The sequence below is a fragment of the Dicentrarchus labrax genome, unplaced genomic scaffold (genome assembly GCF_905237075.1).
Source record: "Dicentrarchus labrax unplaced genomic scaffold, dlabrax2021, whole genome shotgun sequence".
NCBI lineage: Eukaryota > Metazoa > Chordata > Actinopteri > Moronidae > Dicentrarchus > Dicentrarchus labrax.
This window is the reverse complement of record NW_026136708.1, coordinates 9,859,940-9,871,473: the sequence shown is the minus strand read 5'-3', so window position 1 is coordinate 9,871,473 and position 11,534 is coordinate 9,859,940. Positions and strand designations below refer to the sequence as shown.

The window sequence follows — 11,534 nt, the reverse complement described above, 5'->3', positions numbered from 1 at the left end:
GTACGTTGGTGTCATTGTCAGCTCTCAATTGTCTCCTCTGTCTTGTGTGGAAGGGATCTCCCAGGGATTCTGCACAATGGCCACAGAAATGCAACCAGCCAAAGTCATCAAATATCATTCATCTGTTCACGACTGTTTGTCTCTCTTCCCTTTTCTCACCCGAACCCCATGCTACGTCTCTACAGCAGTGCTCCCACGACTTGCTTTCTCTCTCTCTGCCCTCCTTTTTCTCTCTGTTTCTCCAGAGCTCCAGCACAAGCACAAAGAAAAGGGCAGAGAGCTAATTCCTCAGCATTGTTGGGTGGGCTTAGTATTGTCATATGGTAGCAAGCACAGAGGGAGAGGGATTACGAGACAGATATGTGCCTGAGTATACCCACCTCTAAAAACTGTTGATGCAGAGCAGTTTTTGCAAAAAGATTCACCTTTTTTTTTTTAGGTAGGTATGACTTTTCATGCACATTAAATTCAACACTCAACAATGTAAACAATAACTGAAACACAACAAGAGTAAAATACCACAGCTATATTTAATGAAATATTAAGAGTAATCCATTGTCATACAGCTTTTTATCTCTAGGTATGATACATTCATAAGAATCTTTTTTTTTAATGTTACAGAGGGTTTTTTTTAGATCATGTTCGCATAATTATTATTTTTTTTAACAGTGTCTTATTTACAGTTTGATGAGATTTCACAAGTGTTTCAGCACACACATGACACCACAAGACAATTCAATATGGCTTCTACGGTCTACAAGCACAGATCTCGATGTGAGAGTCTCACACACACAACAGGGCTGAACCCCGACCCCTGACCTTTAACTGCTGAGGAACACTGAGACAGATGAAGTTGACCACAGACACTGATCTGGAAGGACTTTTGCAGTTTTTCCAGTAATGGGTGAGTTTACAAGAGGGATCAGATACACTGACTATCAGCTGAGCAGCAGGATGGCTGACCTCACCGTGCAGATCTGAGCTGTAGTGGTCAATATTTAATGTTTTTTTTAAGGTTTCAACTGGACACGGAGCTCTGCAGAGTAAAACTTTCAGTTTTTTTTCATGACAGCAAAATTTGCCGCAAACGAGGGACTGCAGTATTTTAACACAATGATACTGATATTATGATATGAGTTACAACATTTATCAAATGACATCTCGAAACATGGACATGCATGCAAGTACTGCAATGACTGGCAACGCTAAAATATGCAGTTTGTTCAGTGTCAACGGAAGTCAGATGATCTACAGTACTGCACGAATACAGATCAACTGACACAGATCAATAAATTTATATTGAAAGGAACTTTCAGCCAAAGAAGAAAAACACATGTAAACATAAGAAGTGCAAAAATAAAGAACAATATAATTGTTTCTTAAATTCAAGCACAGCCCCCATCAAAATCAATAAATATAAACAACATTAAATAAATAAAATATAACTCAATATAAAATATAAAAACATAAGTCATATGCTGGCACATATAGAAAGTAAACAGCTTTAGGAGTCAGTTTCCATAAGGCTAAATCTGACTAATGATGATAAGAGAAGGCAAGAGCATGCAGGCGAAAGGTTTTAAGACACAAAATGAAAATTTTCAGTTCATTTCATCAGTTTCAGACAATATTGTATTAAAATGAATCTGCAGCACAGAAACATAAAGGCTTTACTGTCTCCTTATTAAAGGCTGGGTTGATTTGTTGTTGAGCCCAACTAACTAACATTATTATGTTAAGCAGTGAACCCAGAATCCCTTAAAAGGAAAGGAAAGTGGAAAATGGTGATTTTTGCCGCCGTTAAATCATTATAATATTCTTCACCAAAAGCCATCCTCGACATCGTGGTCAGTCTAAAATGACGCCTTCATAACCATATAACCTAACCTTTTTGCTAAGGATTAAATTCTATTTATGACCTCATCTTGTAACTTTTAGTTCACAACATGCTGCTACATATTAATGCTACATATGTTTAACTCGTTACAAATTTCATTTTTGTGCAGAATCTTCACAAGAGGAGCCTGACTGATGCTTGATTCGAGTTATTTGTATTATAGTTGAGACTTCTGTAAACAATATATTGGCTAATATGAATTTTATTGAAACACAAATATATTTGATTTGGATCCTGTAATTTGGTTGTCAAGAAATTGTGAGTAAGATGTGCACAGAGCAGTACACTTTGCAGTCAAAATAAACTTGTCAGTGGTCTCTGTTGGACAAATGAAGTGATAGAGAAACTGTTTCTAAATTACCTGAAACATCTTATTGGCATTTCTGTACTGACATATTTTACCAATTCAAATACTGCATCAGCATTAAGGCCGGTCATAGCATATTAGCACTTAAAGAGGCAAAATATTGTGATTAGTGGATTCCCTTGCAAAAAAATCTGTGCAATTTTTAACCAGAGATGGCTAATAGACCAATAATAGAACAAGATATATCCATCTTTCTGGGGACAGAAAGACCAACTGTTCAAAATGGTGAAGGTGTTGTAGCTTGTTAGCAGTGTTGCACAATTACATTTTATTTAACCTCCTCTGTCAGAATATAAACAGCTGCACATATGAGGAATGTTTGCAGACAGTTATAAGACAGGAGTTGAAGGTACAAATATAACTTTTGAATTAGCGGTAGAGCTTAAGGAACAGTGGAGAGAATCTTCTAGAGCCATCGTGACTAATGTGAGCCTGGCCGGGTAGTGAGTTAGCAGTTCGCTCCCAAGCTACAGCAGTTCACCCGCTGGCCCTGCCACTATGTCACCAAGCTGAAAAACCAAATATTTAGCAAATTTCGCTGTACCATTTTCTGAACAGGCCTTAAAGCTAATATCAATATATTACCTCAGGCGATTTATCAATACACGCCTCTGTGAAGATTCCCTTTAATTCCTAACATGACCATTATTTTAAGTCAGACCATGAAGCATCATCAATATTCACTTTCTTTTTCAGACAACCACCTTTTCTACCACTTAACTAAATAGTGAAACCATGAGTGTGTGTGTGTGTGTGTGTGTGTGTGTGTGTGTGTGTGTGTGTGTGTTAGGGAGGAAAAGTTCAGCTGTGAAACGTCACCAGTGTGCCATCATTCACACACAGAGGGTGACTCATCTATGCGCAACATGGACAGAAGCATACATACTGGACACAGCTCGCTCGCATCCATATTAGTAGCTTTTACACACAACATGTTTGTATGTGCATTTGCTGAGTGACAAACACACATAAAACTTCAACCTAACCATCACACACCCCAAATACCACACAGTCTAGCCTAACATTAGAAATGAACAGACTGTTATTGCTTTGCATAACGTTTTCTTGCTGGGGGGAAAAAATAGTTATTTTTCAAGATCAGTTGGCTACATCTTTGTGTAGTTGATGGGGCGAGAGGCGGTGACAAACAAACGTCAAACTTAATGAATAAGCCAGCGAAGAAATGTTGTGAAGTGTAAAGGGAGATTTTCATCGGCACGTACCAGCCATGCACATTCGGACAATATATCTATTTAATCTATTTCTACATGATTGTTTAACTCGCTCTCAATGCATGTTAAATGTCTATTTGACTTAAAGCTACTGTCCCAACAACACAGCAGCATGAGAGTGTACTGTATGTTGTCATATTATGCTTCTAATGTGGGAAAAACAATTATATATTTTTTTGGCAAAATAATTGTCTTAAGAAGACAAAAGATAGTTTCAAAGTGCTTATGGCAGATTTACTGTCCATTATCTTCCATTAGATTTTACTTCATTATTAAAATATGGGCAGCAGGCATTACTGTAATATCCCAGTTGTGTAGACAGATACATACAGTACAGGAAGTCATAGGTCCCACTGATCCTAGACCAGCAGAGTCGGTATTCATGGAGAATATCACAAGACGGTTTTGGTCATTGTGTCCAACACAAAAGGGATTTCATAGCAGAAACACCTACAGCATTTACACCATATGACAGAGGGGATGATTCTACATTTGCAGGCTCTCTATACTATTTATACTCATATATAATCAAATATTCTATCTATTAAATCTGATAAACCAGATCCATTTATATATTTACACTGAATTGTATTCATTCACATAAATCCTGTACAGTTCCCTACGTGTCGTTGTCATATCAGTACAAGGCGTTAAGGGTTCGGTTGAGTCAAAACACACACAAGGCCGGGTGGTGCAAGTTGCTACGATGGACAGCGGGGGCGTCACGCACGCACGTAGTTGCCATGGTTACGACAGGGAAATGTTGATGACGTCGACCACATAGAGGAGTTTCTCAGCAGCGGCGTCATTTACTCCTGGTTTCCATACTTCTGGTTCTCGTTATGAATCTTGTTCCGCCTCTCTTTTCTCTCTCCCTCCTCTGCACCTAGTCTGCTTTCTCGTTCTTTTTCTCTCCACCTGTCACTTCTGAGCTACGTTTCACTCCCTCTTCCCCTCTACTGCAGTCATTCCTCCACTACAGTGTGCAAGGTATACCTCTAGGTCCTCAACTTTTCTGCTGACACAGAAACACTCCCCAGTTATTTTCTGTTCAAAGAGGTAGGGGGGCTTGTGTACAGGCGGGATGCAGCTCCCTCCTGTGGTGTGCGTATATACGTGTGTGTGTGTGTGTGTTTTGTCAACACTTGAGCTGGTCGATTTCAGAGCACTCTGTGTCCATGTCAGAGTCATACAGCGAGTGGCCTGTAGGGTCGCTGTCCGGCGATGGCGGGTCCTGTGGCGTGTGAGTGCGTGGAGTGTGCGTGTGCGTGTCATCCTGGAAAGAGTCCGTGCGAGAGTAGAGGCCCAGGTCGGGGAGTTTACAGGCCGAGTCGCTGCCCTCTGTGGTGTCGTTGTAGCAGAGGTCCTCCAGGTCCACGAACCACTCGGGCCAGAATCGCCGGCGGATGCGCTCGCAGTACATGGCCAGGTTGATGAGCTCACCTGGAGGAGACAGACAGGTGAGACGCACTGAAAATTCCTTGCAATCAATTATTAATCTAAGTCATTTTTCAAGCAACAATACCGAAAATGATCTGGTTCCACCAATTGTGTAGTTTCTCGCCTTTGTCTTATGTGAAGGTAAACTGATTATTTTTAATGTCATGATCGTGGTCTATGAAGAGTACCTAATTATTTGCTTAATCAATAAGTTACAGTTAGTTGCAGCCCTAACTAACATAATCTTAGTCTAGTGAAATGCTGGAGGAGTTTAACCTCATCAGGTCACATTGTGAGAGAGAAACAGCTCATAGACATAAACAACTTGTGAGGCTTGGGCCCCAGAGCTTTAATTTACTTTACTTTACTTTACTTTACTTTACTTACTTTAATTTACTTAATTATCTCTTTATTATTTATAGATGTTCCATAAAATGAATTTAAAAATGTATGCAATTTGAGATAGAGAAGTATGGCTAAAAAAAAATATGCTTAGCTTGTGAATAACTTGTTTCAAAATAATTACGCTTAAACTACAAGCAACAACTCAATCAAGTACTGATGCCTCTACTGTGTATAAGAGTTATAATTGATAGTAGACCTTAAAGTGTGTATATCTCAAAGTCTTAGCTAATAAAACTTAAACTGTCATCAACTAGCTTGGGATGTGACAGTTAGTTTCTTCTATTTTGGTGAACTCACCTTTGATTAGCTGCTCCGGCCGTGTTCCTGGTAATGTCCACATAGCAGGAGCCAGGTGACTGAACACTGCAGCATCTACTGTCGACAGCTTAGAGCCCATCAGATACTTCTTCTCACCTTAAACAGCACACAGGAAAAAGATGTGTCAAATAAATAACAACACCAAAATACAATCCCTGTGCAGCGGGCTATTTCCTGAAAGGGATCAGTTAGACTCTTTTGTTATTTTTTTAGTTTTAAAAAAGAGTATTATCCTTTATGTTGGTGGTAAATAGAAATACAGCAGCTGGTTAGTATAGAAACTGGAAACAGGGGGAAACAGCTAGCCTGGCTCCAAATGGTAAAAATAAAAAAACCCCCTTTTGATTTTTAAAAAATTTGATTTTTTTGGGGGGGGTGTTTGGCTATTTTTTTTCTGGGCGGGGATTTTTTAATAAAACAACTATTCATTTAAATCCCCCTTTCCCTTGTTTTCTACAATGAGAAAATTGTAGTGAGGCATAACATGCTGAATTTCCAGATACTGTTTCAGCATGCAAAAGCTACATCTTAAGTTCTGACACTAAAATATACATACATTTGTACAGAAAATGAGATGGAAACTGAAAAGAAAAAAACCCCACTTATGACAACAAAGTAAAAGGTGCCAGAGATCAATTGATGCCTTTAGGGTTGTGAACATTGGTAAGCACTATTAGTAGAACAACACATCCCTTGCATGCTCTCAGATCTGTCTCTCTTGCATCTCTTATCATAAACTGCCACAGGTTATATATTGATTTTAGACTGCAATGCTGTATCTTAACCACAGGAGGTCAGTATTAATGATGATGATTTTTTAAATTAATAAATAAATATTTCCAGATTGTCACCTAGTAGAGTGGCCAGGGTGCGCATGTCCTTCTCCATCAGGGCGTAAACTTCATCCTTGGAGAAGCGTCCGATCCCGTGCCCATACATCTCCCTCTTGACGATCCCGCCGGTCAGGTGACTCAGGATCCACTTGAGCAGGTCACTCAGTGGTCCGCTCACTGACAGCATTTTCTGGGTCTCCTCCAGGTTGTCCACCCACTGACAGTAAGCTATGGTCCTGCACAACACAAACACACACACACACACACACACACACACACACACACACACACACACACACACACACACACACAGACACAACCTAGGATTCAAGAACTGGAACAGCTACTCCAATTAATGCTAAGAACTTGTTTTTGTTGTAAGTTAAAATTTGTAATCTTAAAAGAAGATTATTTTATAGGTTATTTATAGTTTCTTAGAATAATTGTAGCAAATTCCAGAAAAAGTTTGTTTCTGTTAACATCTTATAGTTAGATATGTATGTGGTCCTATTTTGTTGTTAATAACATCCACTTACTATGAATGATATTATTTGTATTATTTTGCTTTATTTGATTTGATTGAATTAATTTATTTAGCCATTCAGTTCATCAACATTTAACATTTTGTACCTAATATGTTTATAACTATTATCATTACTATTTGTATTTTCTATATAATTTCAGGCAGAGGAGGGGAGGATTGGGAGAGTACTTTATACTTTCAATAAAGGTCATTTTTATATGCAAGGATTTCTGCCCAGTACCTTCTTCTGCTCCCTCTGCCCCCTTTTCCTCCACCCCCTCATGCTCCTTACAAGTAAACTGGTCTCTCACCAGTAGAAATGCTCCTCCACCATTTTGGTGATGGCTCGAGACATGGCCTTCTCCTGCGGAGTCAGGCTCTTGTTGAGGCTTGCGCCCAGCCTCTCTTCCAGGAAGTCGATGATGAATTCGGTGCCACACACCTGCTCCTGGTTGTATTCGATCCATGGCATTTTTCCCTGTGGCGAAAGCTTCCCATCAAAGTAGTTCTGGAAGAAAAAAATAAATAAATAAATAAAAGGAGAAAATGTCAAAAATACAGAACAGAGGAAGTGGTTGGTGATTGGTATTAAGGAATTGCACCAAGACAAAACATTTAAATGAAATTTTAATTATCCCTTGTAAGAAACTGAGTGAAAGTAGCAGCAGAGGCAAGACAGTAATTAATCACAGCAAAAGTAATTACAACAGAAGAACAAACTAAGGATTTTGCCACAAAGAAATGGGCATTAAAACATCCTCACACTCAATGCACTGTTAGTTAGTTGCCTTAGGAGAACAAAAGAAAAACAGATGAAGTGTTTTTTTCTACTCAGACACACAAGCTCTACCTGATAGGGCAGGTCAACCATACGGAGGTAGGTCTCCAACTTAAGGCAGAAAGGGGACAGGGATGGGACGCCAGTTTTGGGCCTGGAGAACTGGTGGAGTATGATGGCATCTTTAGAGTCCAGCTCTTCCTCCTTTCTGTGGGGAGGAAAGAATGACAGAGCTGCAAATCAGGAGGAAAGAGAGGCTTTGTGTGTGTGTTTGTACATAATTCTTTTCACAGTCACATTATGGGGACTTCCCTCCCGTGTGAGGACAAAAAGCAGGTCCCCACAACATTGAAAATTCAAGTTAGCATTAGACTAGTTAAGTATCTATTCTTTTCATTATGGAATAAAAGTTCAATTATTTTTTTTGATTAATCATTTGTACGAAAAAATATCACAAAATAGTGAAAAAACATCACACCCCTTTCTTCAAATGTCTTGTTTTGTCCGATCACAAACAAAAACCTTTTGTATTCTGTTTATAATAACAAAAGTTATACTGCCTAAAATGAGGTATCAATTCTAAGAGAGTACAAGAGTCTGTGTACCAGTCAGGTACTACATCACTTATTAGCCTGAAAGTGGGACCCTGCTACTTTCCAGCAGTGTCCTGTTAGCCATTTTTCCCCCCAGGATAGTGAAGTCATGAAATGTATACTTCTATATTATATTATTATATCAGTGGGTTCAGCATTATTAATTTATTGTGTGGCCCTGTCCTGTAGAGGGGCTCTTTTTCAAAGTGTTGGGAGATTTATTATTTCCCTTTATATTGTGCTCACATGTTGTATATTCTGAAATAAAGTTGTGTTAAATCACAAGTTTTACTCCAGCTGTACTGGTTGTACTGGACTTAAAGGAACATTTTGGGGTTCTAGTCTGTCTACTGATAGTAAAATCCATCTACCAGCACTTCTAGAGTTTTATAATTAACACATTATAACTCAAGGCAACAAAAAATAACAAATTGTGGGTTCATGAGGATTATGTATCAGACTATTTCTCTGCTGGGAGCAGTGACATCCTGGATTGTCAACCTCACAGTGACGATCATTTTGTTACCATAAGGCAGGCTAGCTGTTTCCCCCTGGTTCCAGTCTTTATGCTAAGCTAACCTAAGAGTGGTAAGATGAAGTGCCTGTGGGTGGAAGGATAGGGCTATCATATGATGGACTGAATAAATCAAATAATGAACTGGCCCTGAGTGATTGTCAGCCCGGAGCCCTTTACACAAGCCGAGGGAAAACTGCAATGTCAAAATAATGAAGCGTACCCTTGTGAAAGATTATGGTGCATTCACACGGACACAGTTGGAGGCTACTTCAGGACAAGGGCAGGCCTGCAAATGGCAACAAATTAATGTGGGCATAATGTAGAATTAAAGGGAGCTGTCCACTGTTTATAAAAGCAGCCTCACAGCAGAGGAGCTGTCTATTTAAACGTGGTGCTGAAACACAAAGCTCACTTCTTAGAAAGACCGGTTCTGGTGCAATAACCTAGAATGAGTTAATTTCTATTTGATATAAAGGAACGGGGGTGCTGTAAAATGAAGCCCAGTGTACAGAGAGAGGCAGAGAGCTGCAACATTCAATGTCAGACTGGACAAAAACAACCGCAAGAGGAAGAAAAACATGTCTAGCCAGACAGGATGAACTGAACAGTGTATGAACACACAGCCTGTATTGATACACAGGTATAAAGTATATAGATATATATGAGCTAAAATCACTTAAACATCCTTTTAATATCCCTGACAAAGGGTGAATGCCCACCTTTATTTTATGTGTTGTAGTACGTTAGTCAACAACATTGGGACTGCAGGTAACCCGAGATTATTTAAGCACAACAGCCTGCATCCTTGAAACCTCATTCAATGAACAATCAATAATAATCAATATATTCACATCTATCTCATTACCACTTCATTATAAAACTGTCATGCCTACCCAGCTGTATAAAAAAAACAGATAACATTACAGTAGAGGTTTTTTTCCCCCCTCATAGCTGCAGCAGACTGAAACCAAACTCCATGAGTGTGGAGCTGGGGGTCATAATAAAACACACACACACACACACACACACACACACACACACACACGCGCGATGAACATAATGTCACCTTGTCCTTGAAATCCACATGAAAGCGACCCTGTGTCACAGTCTAGAGGCTACTGTCAATAATATGACAGGAAAGCTGTTAGAAAACAGGCCTGCAGACCGGCGGACGGAGCTCTCCAGCAAACAACATTAGAACATCCTTCAGTAACATCATCTGTAATCGTTTTTACAATGGAGACCAAAAATATAAACCACAACCCTTTGCAGGAGGTCGCTCGTGCCATTAAATCCCCAACAAAGCCAATGGAGATGGAAATGTCCTAGTGTGTGTGTGTGTGTGTGTGTGTGTGTGTGTGTTTATGAGGGGGGGGGCTCCGTTACATCACAATCCACCCACTCACGATTCCCACTGACTCCGCTCTCACCCCGCCCAACCTGACAACATTAAGTAATATCAAACCCCAGAGAAAATACATAAGAGCATAAAACCAGAATAAGACCCGGATCAGACCAGGATCAGACCAGAAGTGGGTTCAGGAGGCCCTGGCTGTGGAAAGTGATGAGCTCTGCAGCTCCTGCAGTGACTCCTCTGGCAGCCTCTGTGTTGTTGGTACCTGATCACCAGCAATTCGTGCAGCAAATAAGCGGCGGCGGCGAGCAGAGCCCCTCCAGTCAAATACAGCGTCTTCCGCCACCACGAGTCCGAGCCCAAAGCTGACATGATCCCGCCGTAGTCCTGCAGTGGGTAGGCGATGATGTACCCATAAAACGAGAGCTGCTCATCGGAGCCCAGCAGGCCGGAGGAGAAGCTCTGGTTCTGGCCAAGATCAACCACACACGACCGCGTCCAGGCAAACCCGACGCGCCAGTACATGCTCTCTGTCTCCGGCCACTTTCCGCCTCACTTTGGCAGCTCGGGGCTTCATCAGCGGGGGCTTCATGGGTGCGGGGGGCTGCAGGTGCGGGCCGACTGGGTGAGGAACCGCCGACTGGACACAAGCGTCCCGCCCGGAGCTTGTCCCCGCAGCGGGGTCGACATCCTCCGCAGCCCGCTCGGAGCTCGCTGGCTGTAGCCTCCCTCCTGCCTCCGTCAAGTCACACAAACACACTGCGACGCTTCCGGTTGCGTCTTTCAAAATAATATAAGTTGATTCGCGCGTTATATTGTGTAACATTCCAGGAGTACTCCAAAATAAAAACATACATACAATTGTTTCTGCATGTCTTCAACACAGTTTGTATGAGAACTTTGTTGGGTTGTAAGCTGACAACCAGGCTGCAGTTTGATTAGCACTAAGAGGAAACAGTTTGTGTTATGCAGATATTCAGAGACAGATGTAAGTAGGGGTGTATGGGCCTTCAGTAATGGGTAACTGGACTATTGTACTAGTACAAACTATTAGTTTTAAGTCTATAGAGCCACTGCTTCGACTATGAACACTAATAATAACAATAGCGCCTGCATCAAAACAGTCAAGACAAGATTTCTGTGCAAAGGAAAAAAGGCATAAAACCCATAAATCATGTGTATAAAACATAAATAAAGCGAATGCCTCAACTTTAAGCCTATTTCTTGAAAAAATAATGTATATTTTATCTTTTAGCTGTGGAAAACTGTTCCAAATA

At 40.6% G+C, this 11,534-nt stretch overlaps 1 protein-coding gene across 2 annotated transcripts; it reads right to left on the bottom strand.

Annotated features, from left to right (window-relative positions):
• Positions 1 to 511: 511 nt before the first annotated feature.
• faxca (failed axon connections homolog, metaxin like GST domain containing a) lies at positions 512 to 11,007 on the bottom strand. Of its 2 annotated transcripts, none has more exons than XM_051409323.1 (6): positions 10,523 to 11,007; positions 7,866 to 8,001; positions 7,327 to 7,523; positions 6,511 to 6,728; positions 5,639 to 5,755; positions 512 to 4,939 (listed from the first exon to the last, which is right to left on the bottom strand). In XM_051409323.1, exons 1-6 carry the CDS (start codon positions 10,780 to 10,782, stop codon positions 4,635 to 4,637), a joined length of 1,233 nt encoding a protein of 410 aa, XP_051265283.1. In that variant the 5' UTR covers positions 10,783 to 11,007; the 3' UTR covers positions 512 to 4,634. The 2 variants fall into 2 exon arrangements, with proteins under 2 accessions (XP_051265283.1, XP_051265284.1); XM_051409324.1 differs by lacking the exon at positions 10,523 to 11,007 and adding an exon at positions 9,970 to 10,486.
• Positions 11,008 to 11,534: the final 527 nt, after the last annotated feature.